Genomic DNA, 18,277 nt, shown 5'->3' on the forward strand with positions numbered 1-18,277 from the left:
TATCACTGCGCAAAGTGCGAATGGATACACCAAATTGAGTTTTAATTTCCTTATAAAATTGTTCAAAAATAGAAAATAATTCAGACCTATTTTTCATTAAAAATAACCACGTACAACGGGAAAAATCATCGATAAAGGTAACAAAATATCTAGACTCAAGTGTGGAAATAGTACGAGAGGGACCCCAAACATCTGAGTGAACTAAAGCAAATGGGGAGGAAGCTCGTTTATTAGCTCGATCAGTGAAATGACTACGAGTGTGTTTCCCTAATTGACACGACTCACAATTTAAGCTAGATATTTTGGTTAGATTAGGTACTAATTGTTGAAGTTTGGGAAGACTCGGATGACCTAACTGAGCATGTATAGTAAGAGGAGAATATGTGGTAGGGCACGCTGTTGATGGGTTTGAGAGATAATAAAGACCATTAGACTCACATCCGACACCAATTTGTCGTCCTGATATTCGGTCTTGCAAAGTAACATTGCAATTAGTAAATGTGACAACACAGTCATGAGAACGAGTCAATCGACTGATAGAAATTAAATTAAATGGGCATCCAGGCACATAAAGGACAGATTTAACTAACAGAGTAGGGAGGATTTGGACAGTGCCAATCCCTTGAGACTGTGTTTGGGAACCATTGGCTGAGACTATCCTAGGTAAATAACCAGATGTTGTGAGAGAGGAGAAAAGAGTCTTATTACCAGTAATGTGATCAGATGCACCAGAATCGAGAATCCATGGGCTATGAGAAGGTGAGATGCAAACAGGTGAATTATCACTTTGTGCGGCGGAAACAGCGGAACTCGAGTTCTGACAATACTCTCTCCACCGAAGAAAATCTTCATAAGTAGCCATAATTAATAAGTAGTTACCTAAAACCAGCAGCGAAACAGTGGCAGAAGAGGATTTTTTTTTTCTCGATGAACAATACCGCGCGATGAACAGTGTCGTGCGATGAACAGTGGACTGATTTGCTGGAAAAAAAAATGAACGACAAGCAACAAAGAAAGGGTAAACCGGAATTGAGACACGGTTTACCGAAAAAAAATCTCACCGAAGGACAGTGGGTCCCGGGGTAATCACGGTATAGGGTTGTCTCTCTTAATAGGCTCTAGATACCATGTTGAATAAGAGAAAATGAGAGAGACATATGGTGAAACCGTGTGTCTGAACTACACAACGGAGTCTGTTTTATATAGGCTCAAGGCAATAAATACAAAAATAAATATGGGAGATATTATCCCTATTTACATGATATGTAATAAATATAAATATATTTTCAACACTCCCCCTCAAGCTGGAGCATATAAATCATATGCACCAAGCTTGTTACATATATAACTGATTCGAGGACCTCTCAGAGACTTAGTGAATACATCTGCCAATTGATCATTGGAATTAACAAAACTAGTGGTGATGTCGCCTGATTCGATCTTCTCCCTTACAAAGTGACAATCTATCTCAATATGCTTGGTCCTCTCATGAAAAACTGGATTAGAGGCAATGTGCAATGCTGCTTGATTATCACATATTAATGTCATTTGTGTTGCCTCTTCAAATTGAAGCTCTTTGAGTAACTGTTTCAACCAAATGAGCTCACAGGTCACTAATGTCATAGCCCTGTATTCAGCTTCAGCGCTAGATCTTGCAACTACACTTTGTTTCTTACTCTTCCAAGATATTAAGTTTCCTCCAACAATTACACAATACCCAGAAGTGGATCGCCTATAGATGGGTGAGCCTTCCCAATCGGCATCTGAATAACCAACTATATAAGTATGTCCTCTGTTTTCATAAATTAGACCTTTTCCTGGAGCACCTTTAATGTATTTCAAGATTCGTATCACAGCATCCCAGTGTTCTTGACAAGGAGAGTTTAAGAATTGGCTTACCACATTGACTGCAAAAGAAATGTTTGGACAGGCGACTGTGAGGTAGTTTAATTTACCAACCAATCTTCTGTATCTCCCTGAATCTGAAAATGGCTCCCCATGATTAGGTAGAAGTTTGACATTTGGATCCATAAGAGTGTCAACCGGCTTGGCATTCAACAAACCTGTCTCTTCAAGAATATCCATAGCATATTTTCTTTGTGAAATTACTAAGCCGTCCTTAGATTGGGCTACTTCAATACACAAGAAGTAGCGAAGCTTGCCAAGATCTTTAGTTTGAAACTGATGAGATAAATGTTGTTTCAACTGGAGTATGCCCTGCTGATCACTACCAGTTATGACAATATCACCTACGTAAACAATCAAGTAAATGCACCCTTGGGTTGAATGGCGATAGAAAAGAAAATGATCAACTTCATTTCGAATCATGCCAAATTGTTGCACTACTGTGCTAAATCTACCAAACCAAGCTCGAGGAGACTGTTTAAGACCATAGAGAAATCTCTGAAGTCGACAAACCATGGTAGAGGACTCCCCCTGAGCAACAAACCCAAGTGGTTGCTCCATATACACTTCTTCTTCAAGGTCACCATGCAAAAAAGTATTTTTAATGTCAAGTTGATGTAGAGACCAATGTCTGATGGCTGCAATAGAGAGGAGTAGTCTAACAGAGGCCATCTTAGCCACAGGGGAGAAAGTATCACTGTAATCGAGGCCAAAAATTTGAGTGTACCTTTTTGCCACCAAACGAGCTTTAAAACGATCAATCTTACCATCAAGACCAACTTTCACCGTATAAAGCCAACAACATCCTACTAAAGACTTTCCAGACAGTAAAGAAACCAATTCCCATGTATCACTACTCGTAAGTGCACACATCTCGTCAATCATTGCTTGTCTCCACTCTAGGTGAGATAAAGCTTCACCTGAAGATTTAGGAATAGAAACAAAAGATAGGGAAGACAAACAAGTATAATGCAAAGGAGAAATACGATGGTAACTCAAGCCAATGTAATGATGGGATGGGTTACGAGTAGGACGCGTACCTTTGCGAATAGCAATAGGAATATCAAGGGTCGGATCCGATAAAGAAGGAGGCGGCAGTGAAGGAGCGTTTGGAATGACCTCGGTATCAAGAACGGGTGTAGGGACATGTACAACCGATGGTGGTTGACAACGTCGGTATGTCTGAAAAGGTTGTACAGTTGGAGGATAAACAAGAGGAGTCTCAAGTGGGACAAAGGGAGGGGCCACCGGAGGTGTCTCAGATGGGACATACGTAATAGGCTCTAGTGGTAAAAGAGAAGGTGAAATAGACTTTGGTAGGTCAAGAGGAATAGTTGCAGACAAAGGATCAGGAAGCGACTCATAGTATGTAACAGACTCAAAATGTGACATCAGCCGATATGAGATATCGTCGAAGATTAGGAGAATAACAACGATAACCTTTTTGGGACCGATAATAACTAAGAAAGACACATTTTAGTGAGTGAGATTGTGGACAAAACATGTAGATCCGAAGACCCGAGGAGGAAGTGAGTGAAGAGGGGTGCCAGGGAAGAGGATCGAGTGAGGGACTTTGTTATCAAGAGCAGACGAAGGCATGCGATTTATATGATAGCACGCCGTTAGAATAGCATCGCCCCAAAAGCGAGATGGTACATTACCATGAAGAAGGAGAGTACGAGTGGTTTCAATAAGGTGCCGATTTTTGCGTTTAGCTACTCCATTTTGTTGAGGTGTATGAGCACAAGATGTTTGATGAAGAATGCCGTTACAAGTCATAAAGTTTTGAAATTGATAGGACAAATATTCACGGGTATTACCACTACGCAAAGTGCAAATGGATACACCAAATAGAGTTTTAATTTCCTTATAAAACTGTTCAAAAATAGAAAATAATTCAGACCTATTTTTCATTAAAAATAACCACGTACAACAGGAAAAATCATCGATAAAGGTAACAAAATATCTAGACTCAAGTGTGGAAATAGTACGAGAGGGACCTCAAACATCTGAGTGAACTAAAGCAAACGGGGAATAAGCTCGTTTATTAGCTCGATCAGTGAAATAACTACGAGTGTGTTTCCTTAACTGACATGACTCACAATTTAAACTAGATAATTTGGTTAGATTAGGTACTAATTGTTGAAGTTTGGGAAGACTCGGATGACCTAGCTGAACATGTATAGTAAGAGGAGAATATGTGATAGGGCAAGCTGTTGATGGGTTTGAGAGATAATAAAGACCATTAGACTCACATCCGACACCAATTTGTCGTCCTGATATTCGGTCTTGCAAAGTAACATTGCAATTAGTAAATGTGACAACACAATCATGAGAACGAGTCAATCGACTGATAGAAACTAAATTAAATGGACATCCAGGCACATAAAGGACAAATTTAACTAATAGAGTAGGGAGGATTTGGACAGTGCCAATCCATTGAGACTGTGTTTGGGAACCATTGGCTGAGACTATCCTAGGTAAATAATCAGATGTCGTGAGAGAGGAGAAAAGAGTCTTATTACCAGTAATATGATCAGATGCACCAGAATCGAGAATCAATGGGCTATGAGAAGGTGAGTTGCAAACAGGTGAATTACCACTTTGTGCGACCGAAACAGCGGAACTCGAGTTTTGACAATACTCTACCCACCGAAGAAAATCTTCATAAGTAGCCATAATCAATAAGCAATTACCTAAAACCAGCAGCAAAGAGGGTTTTTTTTTTTTCCTTCAATGAACAGTGTCGGCGCAGTAGAGTTGTCAAAAAAGCCCCCAACACCAAGACCCCCTTAATTTTTTTTCTTCTAAAATCTCTAATATTAGGCCCCCTATCAAATTAATTTTTGTAAAATTTAGGCTCATTATTTCATGGGGCCTAAGGGAGGGGGCTCTAGGGGGCTTTTAGGCCCCAATATTTTGTAAATGTTGAGATTTTTTCGTAAAAAATTTTCGAAATTTATTTTATTTGAAAAAAATAAAAAAATATTTTTTTTCTTAAAAAATTGTGAGAAAAAAAAAATTTATTAAAAAGATAAATCATTTATATAAAAAAAAAATGAAATTTTTTTATAGAAAAAAATCGAAAATTTTTTAACGAAAAAAATAAAAAAAAATTTATCGGTAAAAAAATTGAAAAACTTTATTTCTCGAAAAAAAATTGATTATTTTTTAAATAAGTGGACCTATGGGTCCACTAAGCTCACAAAATTTTAGGCGGCCTTGTTTTTTGGGGCCTTTTAAATTATAAATTTTTTTGGCCCCTTCAATATGTGGGCCGGGGCCAATAATTAGGGGGCCTATCAAATTGACAGCTCTAGCGGTGAACAGTGAACTGATTTGCTAGAAAAAAAAATGAACGAAATGCGACAAAGAAAAGGTAAACCGGAATTGAGACACGGTTTACCGAGAGAAAAAAATCTCACCGAAAGAAAATGGGTCCCGAGATAATCACGGTATAGGGTTGTCTCTCTTAATAAACTCTAGATACCATGTTGAATAAGAGAAAATGAGAGAATCTGGTAAAACCGTGTGTCTGAACTACACAACGGAGTCTGTTTTATATAGGCTCAAGGCAAAAAATACAAAAATAAATATGGGAGATGTTATCCCTATTTACATGATATATAATAAATATAAATATATTTTCATCACTTACAATGAGACTTATAACAGCTTTTGGCTCCAAATTGTGTCCAGCTTTCTTGATCTCCTCGAAGACAACAAGTGCTTCAGACAATTGCCCGTGAGATGCAAGAGCTGAGACAAGAACACTCTTAATTTCATGTAAGCTCTTCAATGGTACGCATGGATCAAGAACTACCTGCAATGTGAAACATAACTTGAACTCAACAACAATAAGAGAGAGAGAGAGAGATTTACACTCCAAAAGGGAACTGTAGAAAAACAGAATATTTACACATTATGAAGAATTTATTATTTTTGACTGAATGGTAATATTTACTTGGTGAAATTAAATTGTGTATAACCAAAGCTCGCATTCACAATACATAAGCTGATTAAGGACAGGAGAAATTTTTTTTTTATCCAAATAGATAGTTTATCGTAGATATATATTGTCCAAACTAAAATGTATAGCCTGTCCATGCTGATATTGCTATCTTTACACTCATGTTTTTGGTAAACAAAATTAGATCTTTTGATGAATATGTAAAATTGCACTGGTGATAATATCTCATTTTAAGAAAAATAGTCTGAGAATTGAAGGCACAAACCAGCTGTTATCTAAAATAAAACAGACTAAGAATATTTACAGTTAGAAGAGAAAGCTTGTTATTATGTGCTAGTAGCTGCAGTTGGCATTAGAAAATTGAATAAATTTGGTCCTAGTGCCAACTAGTTCAGAAGTTAACTATGGTTAGTTACACAAATTTGGTCATATAAAAATTGTCAGAAGTGATTGTAAACATGGCAGTCTACAAGCAGCTACTCATCAATATCAATGTAAGTTCAATTAGTTAGCTACTCAAAGCTTGAATAATGTGTCTACATTCCTTTTAGTCTCAGTAAATGTACTGCAGGGCAGCAGCTTAGTACTTGCACCCATACCTGTTTTGCCTTCTCCAATTCGCCGCAAGCTGCATATGCATTAATAAGGGACATAAAAATTTGTTTTGTTGGGTGGATTCCAGATTTCTTCAGTTCTTCATAATACTACAAAAAAATATTATGATTAGAAACTCAGTTATTGATACATCAAATCCTAAGCTCGGAACTTCAGTAACAGAGAATATCATTAATTAATCAGTTCACGAACACTGCATTAATGCAGCCACTGCAACGCATGAATCAAATGAACAATTAACAATTAACAGTTAATCATGTTTGTATTTTTTGGCAAGCACGTAGTTATCATAAGTACCCTACAGAGCCACTATCAGTGTTTTAGTTAGGCTAAAACTCAAACTCTAAGATTATACCAGAGTCTACTCTAAATTTGTTATCTGTCATCTCAAGAATTAAGGTAAAAATATATTTTATTGAATTGAAATATGCTGACAATACATCGAACTTGGATACAATTCTTTCAAAGTTACTGTTTAGCCTTTTAGTTAGAAGATCTGCAAAGTTGCCTTGAGAGGAAACATATGGAGTACAAATTCTTTGACGAAATCTCAGTCAATTTCAATATGATTGGTTCTGTCATGCTGCACTAGAATATGTGCTCTGATTACTACCTTAGAATTAGGGTTGGGCCTAACACAACCCCACAAAACCGGTTTGTAGGGTGAGAACTACCCACCACTTATATACACTTTGGTAGACCTTATTTCATCCAATGTGGAACTCTTAACACACCCTCACGTCCAGGACTAGACATATGGGCGTGACCCGAGTGACCTGATAGCGGCAACCTAATAGCAGATGGTCCAATGGATCTTGGATAGGCTCTGATACTATCTTCAAAATTAAGGTAAATATATATTTTATTAAATTGAAATAGGTTGACAATACATCAAATATATATACAAGATTACTATACAACCCTTTAGTACTCCTATACAACCAAATCCCTACACTTGAGGGATATTTTTAATAATAAAACAGAACCAGATCTGTCATTCTACAATCCACATGAAATAGTGTGTTGAGATCCATGTTATTCAACCCGCTTTGTTGATAAAATTTGATGAGCTTTGGATGCAAAAAGTTTAGGTTTAAAAGTTCCTCAATTCTATACAGAGCATATACAAGGCCTTGCGAAAAGAAAAAGATAGTTCTTAGCACTCATTTGATAAGTAAAGCCTCCATAAAGGCCATCCAAACTCCTTGGATATGTAGGACCTTCATTGAGGGAATAGGCCGTGCCAATGCTCGTTGGTGGTGTTTTAAGTGGCTTTGACCTTTTGTCAATATTTTGGTTATAACTTGAGCTATGGCCTACATATGTTTGTTTGCAGCGTATTTTGTGGTGTTGCAAAGCTCACAAAAACATCTACAATACATAAATAGAAAAGTTTTTGGGAAACAAAGGAGGCTCAGGGGCAACTTTGAGACATCGGTAACAAGCTGTAATCGCCTATGGGTTTATTTTTTTTGCTATTTTAATCAATGGATTATGTATGTTTATCATGACTATGTCTAACTAAATCCATAGCTAAGATGGTCAATCTTACACCATTTTAATTATATTTTCCTTTTAATTTATGATTTATCCTTTCCTTTATATCATTGAATTAATCCTTGTGTTTAAATCCTTATAAAGAGTAGCCAACCTTTAACAAGTTGATTAGTTCATAGAACTCTAAGGTTAATTGGTAAGGAGAGGTTGTATTGACAATAATTCGATCCCTTATTTCAAGAAGCACAATCTTGAAGACCATGTTGACATTAAAAGTTACAAATAACCATGGGACAAAAATACTTGATTTAAATTACACAACCAAATAGCTGAAAGTATGTGAATGGTTATTAAACTCAACTCACCTTATTTATATCATCTTCTGTTTCACAATTGCTAATCAAATAGCTGAAAGTCTGTGAATCAGGCTTCACATTGGCATCTTGCATGAGTTTGAGGACCCTCACTCCACCTCTGATGTTTTTCTACAAAATTTCAGAAAAGGTGAGAAAAGGAGTTAATTATGTTAAACAGATTCCATATATTCATTTAAATGCTTTTTTATGGAATGAGAATTCCTTAAGAGAAAGAAGCACATAAAATAATTAAAAAAAACAGTCCCCCCAGACCAACCAAAAATGGAGGGAAAAAAGTAAACAAACTCAAAAGAACTCTGTGATCCTTCTACAGATCTGCAATTGAAAACCCCCTAATGATAATTGAACCATTATTGACAGCCATATTCTTCCTAAGAAATCATGTACAGAAATTATTTATATGATTACTTGATCTAATTCTTATGAAATCATCTAAATCTTGACTCTATTTAAGAAGAACAATGACAAAATTTGAACTTAATGCTGGAAATGACAAAATTTGTGAAGTTATTTGAACTTAATGCTGGAAATGACAAATTTGTCGCATTACATTTGAAGTTAAAGCAAAACATTTAAAATCTAGTTTGAGAAATAATTGAAAATCTGAGCGAGAGCATAGAAGTCGACAAAATGCAAAATGATACCTCGCGAAAATATCCTGCCATTATGGCATTGTACATGGTTGGCGTAGGTTTGAAATTCATTTCCCGCAATTCATCAACCATCTTGTATGCACGTTCAAACTGCATTATGAAAGTAAATACAATATCAGTTTAGTGAAAAGCTAGCTTTCAAAAGATAGCATTGTAGAAAACTTGTGTATGCAACCATGAAAATAAAATAGGTAAGACTTACATCTTTTGTCCTTACACAAAACTGTACCAAACACCTGCATATTTCACCATTTAACTCCAAATGGTGGCGACTTATGATGGAATAGATTCGATGGACCTTGATTTTCAGTATGGCCGCAGGGGGGAAAAAGAATAAACAGATATCAGTAAATTATGACGAATAATAAAGAAGGCTTCATTTAAATACTCTACCGAGCATCTCATATTCCTCGATGTGGAACTTGGGAATTCCATAATACCCAAGTCCCTATCACAGTTCTGTGATACAACTCAAACACTAATGTTTCTGGTTCAAAGGTTTTAAAGGGAGATTTCCGATGACATATTGTGCGAATAAATGAATGAATTAGAATATAGTATAAAGAAAAAATGGGAAAGCTGCTTTATGTATGACATATCATACCAATATATAATCAAAAGTTTCCTCACAAATCTGTAATATGGATTGTAACACCTGAGAAGACGGCATAAAGCCTGTTTCACACATTTTATCAACAATATCAAGAGCTACATCCACCTGCATTAAAAGTTAAAAAAATAAAAATGGAATGCAGTTTCCAGTCTAGTCAGAGCCCAAAGGCATATGAAAACATCAAAAAAATACTTTGCATTGCAATAAAATCAAACATGACAATAATGTAAAGTAGGGTTATTGTAAATGCATGATATTAATGCATTTATGTGCATTGGTGTCTTCAAAGTAGTAATTTACAAGTAAGGTGGCTTCACAGAGAAATGATTTTATAGATTAGATTTCAGAGCAGACATTACTGGGTGATGTCCCTTTGTTTTCTTTCTATTATTTCCTCACCAACAGAAATCCTTGAGATTAGTCAAGCCTTCAAATGTCAGCAAACAGAGTAATTACAGTCGTTCTGAAATATTTTCCATTAATAACAAAAGGGGTAATGCCATGTATAGAAAGGGAAGAACCAAAAATGTCTAGTGACTTAGGAAAGGAAAAAAGGAGTTGAAGAAATTACTGTGGTCAAGAAATAATAAATTCTTTTGATAAAATTTATTATAAAATAATCAATGGATTCATGTTTCCAATTGTACAAAATCAGTATTTTGGACTGTGGTAAGGCAAGTAATGGATGCCCAAATCCCTGAAGCAGGGTTTGAGTAGTCTGTGGGGCCTCTGACAGGAGCCCTCATCTTGTTATAATCTTCCTTCTCATGGATGAGGTCATGGCAAATATTTGATAACCCTAATATGAGAATAAATAAAAAAGAAGATTATACCTTGTGCATATCACAGCAATATAAAACGAGCTTTTCATACGACGACAATGAAGGCAAAACTTCCAATACATCATGCAAATTCTCGATTTTTGAGATGATATCCTCAACCTTCACATTACCAACAATGCATGTAAGAATACACCATAGAAAGAAAAAATGGTTTATTTTAAGCAAAAGTATTAAAAATATATTCTTCATGCATAAAAATTTAAAGCATTATTATGCTTAAAGATACAAACCACTCATGGGCTTACACCTAATAACTTAGGCTTTTAGGAGAGGTTACCATGGACAACAATCTAAGAAATGTGTAAATCTATTAATATGATGTGCAGGATGCATACTTTCAATCCAACAGCATTCACGGGTGTAAGGGCAATTTTGATTCAAACCAGTGTCAAAATATTCCAACCCGTGTTTACGTGCATTCCATGTTTGGAAAATCCCATTTACCTTCGCCTGTTCTTTTTGCAACAACTTCAAATACTTTGGCAGTGGTTTTCTAAAGAGTGTCCTCCACTTGATCCATTTTCTTTTATATTCAAAATCAATTATAAAGCAATTATCCATAAAATATTTGCAAGCTGCAAAAAGAACTAGCAAACTGGATTTCATACAGCACCCCTTGTGAATGTAGTCTCCAGTAACTTCAAAATGTAAAAGTAGAAGCATAACTCTATGGTGAAGCAAACTATAGACAAGCAGAATTGCCTCCCAGTATCACTTATCATCAAGGGTGTTTACCATCAGCATTCATGAGAAGTTCCTCACCACTAAATTTGGAATGCTAAGTGCATAACTAGCAATGAAGTTTGAAATCTTATCTGCATCATGATCTGCATTACATAAGAATCCCTCATTAATATGCATACAGGGAAACAAATTTATAGAAGGTAATACTTAGGCCTTCTGGAGCATAACAGGCTTGCACCATCCATTACTGCTCCAGATAAATATGCAAAAAGCATTAGAAATTGAAGAACCTAAATTAGTACGTTAACAACCACAATAATACTTTGGAATAAAATATAAGACATTCACCGCAACCTATTCAGTATGACTATTAATTAATAGCAGACTCCATTTGGCAGTTAGAATTGAACTCGGAATTGGAATTGTGATTTTAATGCCTATACTAGTCGTCAAAATATGTTTCTGTTTTATTATTAAAATTATCCCTCAATTATAGGGATTCAGTTGTATAGGAGTACAAATATGGATTTAGATATATATGATTATTAATAGGGATTTAGTTGTATAGTAATCTAGTATACATATATCTGATGTATTGTCAACATATTTCATTTAATAAAATATATTTTTACCCTAATTCTTGAGATGGCATCAGAGCTCTCTTGGTCTTTGGGAGTCTTGCTTCCGCATAAACCTGTCACCCTCATTGTGGTTTCTTTTTTCCTAAAACCTCAGCCACCTTCATTGTGGATGTGGCCCTTTTTGCTGCCTTCATTGCAGCAACTTGAGATTTCTTTTTGACCTGTTAGCTGCCATAGTGTGTCCAATATTCACGCGGTTATTTTTCACGTTCGTTTAACCGCCTACTTCCAGCCACCGCCCACACCACAAGACTCGCCTCCATTAGATCAACCGAAACCCAAAGCACCGCTGTCAACGGCCTATTCATGTGCGCTTTCTAGTTTGGCATGTGATGCCCACTTGCAACGTCATCTCCTACGCGTGGTTCCCACGCGCCGCCTTCTAGACCTCTGTTCACCGTCCTTTTCAACCAGATTGTAGATCGGTCATTTCTCGCTTCATTTTGGGGTTCACTTTCTGATCGGAGCACTTTTGTTTGTGGGTCATTTGAAGGTCACACGGTTTTTTGTCGGACTTTTCTGTTGCGGCATTATAGCACACTTACAGTTTGTGGATATTTTTTGGACATTTGAAGTTTGTTTTGTTTGATAGATCAATCTTTCGTCTCTAATATTGTTTGTGTGCTGATTTTACGGATATGACATTTAAAGAAAGCAAAAGTGCATTGGCCAGACTAAATGCAGATGAAGTAGAGAAGATTATATCACTTCTTAGTAAGTTGGAGAAACCTACAGGTACTAGTTCTCTAGTATATACAAGTACACTTCCTCTTGGTAAGTTTCAATTTGCTTTTGGACTTAATGCTTCAGATACAACCTATAACCAATAATGGATACTGGATTTGGGAGCCCTTAACCACATGATACCCTTACCTACACACTTCTCCACATACTCACCTTGCTCTAGCAACAAGAAAATATCCACAACAAATGGTACCCTTATAATTGTAGTAGGTCAAGAAGTGTCCTTCATATTCCTAAATTATCCACTAGCTTAATTTCCATACAAAAACTAACATGAGATCTATCATGTAATGTTTTTTATAACAAGTCTCGTGTCCTTCAAAACAAGCATTCAGGGAGGAAAATTGGTAATGCTAGAGAATGGAATGGTCTTTATTACTTAGATAATCAAAATCTTCCTCCAAATCTACTCAACAATACCAACTCTATTTTTTCTAAATCAATAAAGACCAACAGGGACAAGGTAATTTTGTACCACTGCCGCAGGGTCATCCTTCATTTAGAGTCATAAAACAGTTGTTTCCTTTCCTCTTCAAAAAATTAGAGGTAGAAAGTCTTCATTGTGAGGTGTGTGAGCTTGATCAACACAAACGTGTATCTTTTCCAGTTAGTAACCAAATGAGTACTTCTCCATTTCGTTTAGTTCATACTAATGTATGAAATCCCTCTATTGTTCCAAACATATCAGGAGTCTGTTGGTTTGTAACCTTTATTGATGAGTGTACTCGGGTTACTTGGGTTTACATACTAAAACAAAAATCTGAAGTCAACTATGTGTTTGTACAGTTCTTTTCCATGATTAAAAGAAACCAATTTGGAGTGAGTATTAAGAGGATTAGATATGATAATGTCAAAGATTACTTCAATCACGGACTTAATTCTTTCTGTCAAAAGGAGGGCATTATTCATGAATTCTCATGTGTTAAAACACCCCAACAAAATGGGATTGCTGAGAGGAAAAATGGACACTTGTTAGATCAAACTCGAGCGATAAATAAAGTTCTCAAGAAATTATGGAGAGAGACAGTTTTAATTGCATTGTATCTCATAAACCGATTACCTTCTAGTGTCTTTGCCTTCAAAACTCCCATAGAGGTCATGTCCTCGTTCTGCCCTAATGTGCCCACCTATAGTAATCTTACTCCTAAAATATTTAGGTGTGTTTCGTTTGTCCATATCCATAGTGATAGTAGAGGGAAACTTGATCCTAGAGCCTTAAAATGTGTCTTTATCGAGTACTCTTACACCCAAAAGGGCTACAAATGTTATGATCCACCATCCCAAAAATTATGTCTCTCGAGATGTCACCTTCCATGAACAAGAAAGTTTCTTTGGTCAAACTCATCTTCAGGAGGAGAATACAAGTAAGGAAGATGAGTCTCTTCTACTTCCTAAATTGACTCTTGAACTAGAAATTGAGACTGAAATTGATTTTGAAAAAGATAAAAATGAAGGAAATCACAATGTTGAGAGTGAAATTGATTCTGAGGAAGATGGAAATGATGACATTAATGTAAGATATGGGAAGAATCTAGTATATACAAGAAGAACAAAGGTCAGTCTTGAATCTATTCACATCCATGACTCCAATTTGACCTTACATGAGGTAACTTCCCTTGTCGCTTCAAAATCCAATTATGAATCTTCCTATGCACAGGAATTAGAATCCAACACACCACCAACTTATGATGACCTTCATATCCCAATTGCCCTTAGGAAGAATACTAGGACATGTACCAATAAATCACTCTACCCTTTATCCAACTACCTATGCTTTGAACAATTTCATCTACCCATAAAGCCTTGCAAGTGGGTATACATTGTAAAGTACAAGACTGATGTGTCTATTGAGAGGTACAAGAAAAGGTTGCTAGCTAAAAGATTTACTCAAACATATGGAGTGGATTACTTGGAAACATTTGCTCGGTTCCAAAAATGAATATCGTCAGGGTGATATTATCTCTAGCAACTAAGTACAGTTGGAACTTGCACCAATTCGATATAAAAAATGTCTTCCTCCTGGATACAGTGAGCATATTGTTGCCAACACCGTTTTTAAGCTAAACAAGGCTATATATGAAGATCATACCCTCTTTATCAAACACTCTGAGTCAGGAGAAGTAACAGTGTTATTAGTATATGTGGACGACATTAAAGTGACCGGTGATGATGAAAAGGAACAACAACTATTAGGACAACACCTAGCCAACGAATTTGAGATTAAAACCTGGGGAAAATTGAAGTATTTCTTGGGAATTGAAGTGGCTCACTCTAAGAAAAGGATTTTCATATCCCAACAAAAGTACATCACATATCTTCTACAAGAAACGTGCAAGACAACATGCAAGCCAACGAGTATACCAATCGATCCAAATTTAAAGTTGAGAAATGCATAAGAAGACATTGCAGTTGACAAGGAAATGTACCAAAGATTAGTTGGAAGACTCGTATATTTGTCACATAATAGATCTGATGTTGCCATCGTTGTAAGCCTGATTAGTCAATTCATGCACCAACCAAAGGAGGTACACTTGCAAGTTGCACTTAGAATCGTGCAATATATGAAAGAAACTCCAGGAAGAGGAATTTTGTTCAGACGAAGTGAAAATGTTGGTCTTGAAGCATATATTGATGTTGACTATGCAGAAGCAATTGTAGATAGAAAGTCAACCACAGGTTATTGCACTTTCCTATGTGGGAATCTTGTGACTTGGAAGAGTAAGAAACAAAATGTGGTATCTAGATCCATTGTTGAAGTAGAATTTAGGGCAATGGCACAAGGGATATGCGAGTTACTATGGTTGAAGATCATTTTGGAGAACTTGAAGATAAAGTGGGATGAACCAATGAAACTCTATTGTGATAATAAATCTACTATTAGCATAGCACATAGTGAGTATAAGGGAGGTGGGTGTTTTTTCAAAACTAGAGCGGGTGTTAGTGTTATTTAAGGTGACCTTAGGGGAGATAAATGCAATTTCCTCATAAAAATTATATAAATTTCTGAATTATGAAAATTAAAATAATTGCCTCTGAAACTGAAATTTACCTAAGTGCTACCGTTTTATTATGTAGCCCAAACAATAGAACAAAAATTGCATTTAAAATTTCTACGAATTAACGTTAATTCCAAATCTAGCCAGTCAGCAAATACATCATAAAGGAAACATGATTGGAGAGATAAGAGAAAGACATATAAATATAAGTGTTTTCTTTTCAAAAACAGAGCAGTTTACCACCTATGTTTACCATCTACAGAGGAGCTTAGATATAAGAAAACAACTATCACAAACATACCGCGTGCTCTCAAATCCAAAAGTAAATTCTCTGCATCAGATTCCAGCAGCAGCCTCCCTAACGATTGGAATATATTTGATATAGATTTTGTAGATGTAAGCTTTGTTACTTCTATATTTTTCAACACGTCCAATATCTGTGTCTTGCGATCACTTTCACAAAGAGCCAATAGGTAACTTTCTGTAACAAGATTGAATACAGCTAAGTTTCCAGCAGAATTTTGTTGATAATTATGTTACACATGCACTGATTTTGAAACACCACTGCCTGGCACCATCCCTTCTATTTATTACTGAAGAGCTAGATGCAAGTAATGTACAACTGAGTATGAAATATGTTTTCTTATCATGTTTCTAATATAGCTAAGACATCAAGTAAAAGAAGAAAAATAATGTTAATTGCAGTACAATGCCATAAAATTTTGTACCTGATGTATTTATCTACCACTATATGCTATATGGGAAGCACATCAAATAAAGAAGAATCTGTCATCAAAAGCATGATGTATAGCCGTACAAAAATATAGGAACCCATGGAATAGTCACATGCTAATGTTACTGCTTAAACTATTGTGGATGTTCAGACATAAGTTCAACGAAACAAATTCAAAAAACAAACTGACATGAAAAACAGATTCATCTACCTCGTAAAGCAGAAGTGTCTTCACTCTCTTCAACTGTAATGTATTCACAAATATCCCGGATCATTTCTTCATTGCTGACCCTTATCCACAGCATCATTTCATAGTAACCCAGTCGTGAAATTGAACTGGGATTACCAGCTTGGATAACATCATAGAAAACTTGAAATTCTTGAACAAGGCCCATGTCAATTATATACTGGAGAATTGGGCGATATGTTTGCTCTTCTATCTGAAACCCACGTTCCCTCATTAATTTTAAAAGGTGAAAAGTCTTACTCATTTCTTCCATAGTAATGTGTTCATCATTAGTCGACCTAGCCTTCTTTATGCACAATTTGATCAATGCATTGTACTCTTTCAGACCTGTTTCTCGACCCAATCGGCCAAACACATCAACAGTAGCATCTATTCCTAGTTTTCTTCCACACATTTTGAGTAACCTGTCAGATCGGTCATCACCGGTGTATTTGAAAATCCACTTTTGTTTCCTCTCACGTGAAACCTCCTTTCGTTTAATTGATGCATCGCTATGAGAAAAGTCTAGTATTCGTGGTATTTCCAATATGCTTTTCTCTTTTTCTTCATCATCAACTTCCTCATAAACAAGCTTCTCTACCGGAGGAGCTACAGAAAGAAACAACACTAACCTAAGATAACATTCAAAAAAACAAAAACACATTTGTATTCTCTACTCTCCTCATCACCTACAGCAAAATAGAAGGCTTACAGTCTCACAGTAAATTTCACAAACACTTACTGTACAATATAGAAGAAAGCCGAGTAGTAGCACCGTCTAGATCAGGCAAATCCTCTGCACCAAAATGTTGGAAAAACAAGATTATCAAACACTCAAAAACGAATATTTTTTTGTTTTGCTCATTGAGCTTCAAAAAAACAAAACCCATAAACGAATTACTACGAAATATAAAACTAGCTAGGAATGAAAATGTGGGTAAGGGTAAAAATTGAAACTTTATGCGTTACTTTGCGAAAGGGGTGATTAGTTTTAGGTACCTGGGGGGGATACGACATTGAGTTTGAGGGTTGAGAGGTACAAGTCAGAATCAAAATGGTGTTCGGTTTCAGATTGAAGTGGTGTTTTGAAAGAGGAAACATTGTTTTTGGGATTGTTGTTGTGTAAATGTGAACGGAAATAGGAGCTGAGAGTACATAGTTTTCTTGCAGTAGGGGCGCGCATCTAAACTCTTCTGCAACGAGGTGAAGAAGAAGATGAATGAAATAATTTGTTTGCTTCGAAGTAATAATAATAACAAAAGAATCGTGTTGTGGGTTCTTAGAATGCGGTTTGTAAAGTTGGTAACTGTCAAACACACACACAAGAGAGAGTCCAACCAACTACTGCAAAAGGATTGAGCGTGGTGGTGAGTCTGGTGAAGAAGGGAAGGGCATACAAAATTCACACGAAGACTGCATAGGAAACGAACTAGTGAGTAAATTTGTCAAAATCTAAATATAAGGTTGATTTAATTGTAATAAAATAATTTAATGTTGAATAAGTTATTATTTAATGAATTTAAATATTCCCATTTTTTTAATATCATTTAGGTTGGAACAATTTTTTTAATTCGAACTAAATTAAACTCAACTGCATTAACAAATTAATATTTAGTAATTTTATTATTAATATTAGATATTGTATTCATTTTTTATTTTGTTATATTACATAGTAGGTTTTTAAAATGAATAAAACTTATCGGTTAAAATGTTGAATATAATAATTTTTTACTGATTAATTAGTTGATGTTATTTCGTAATATTAATTTTAGGATTTTATA

At 35.7% G+C, this 18,277-nt stretch overlaps 1 protein-coding gene across 1 annotated transcript in view; it reads right to left on the minus strand.

The window, feature by feature from the left end:
• LOC101502375 (disease resistance protein LAZ5) overlaps positions 1-17,937 on the minus strand; it is a 29,085-nt gene extending 11,148 nt beyond the window's left edge. The window contains exons 1-12 of the mRNA XM_073369452.1: positions 17,496-17,937; positions 17,239-17,292; positions 16,482-17,105; positions 15,839-16,018; positions 11,235-11,299; positions 10,464-10,571; positions 9,622-9,735; positions 9,220-9,315; positions 9,009-9,107; positions 8,353-8,472; positions 6,475-6,579; positions 5,564-5,728 (exon numbers count right to left, since the gene is read on the minus strand). Coding sequence (XP_073225553.1) covers positions 5,564-5,728; positions 6,475-6,579; positions 8,353-8,472; positions 9,009-9,107; positions 9,220-9,315; positions 9,622-9,735; positions 10,464-10,571; positions 11,235-11,299; positions 15,839-16,018; positions 16,482-17,105; positions 17,239-17,292; positions 17,496-17,679 — 1,914 coding nt within the window. The 5' untranslated portion in view covers positions 17,680-17,937. The remainder of the gene's footprint in view (positions 1-5,563; positions 5,729-6,474; positions 6,580-8,352; positions 8,473-9,008; positions 9,108-9,219; positions 9,316-9,621; positions 9,736-10,463; positions 10,572-11,234; positions 11,300-15,838; positions 16,019-16,481; positions 17,106-17,238; positions 17,293-17,495) is intronic.
• Between the last annotated feature and the right edge of the window lie 340 nt (positions 17,938-18,277).

Source organism: Cicer arietinum, chromosome 6 (genome assembly GCF_000331145.2).
Source record: "Cicer arietinum cultivar CDC Frontier isolate Library 1 chromosome 6, Cicar.CDCFrontier_v2.0, whole genome shotgun sequence".
Taxonomy (NCBI): Eukaryota; Viridiplantae; Streptophyta; class Magnoliopsida; order Fabales; family Fabaceae; genus Cicer; species Cicer arietinum.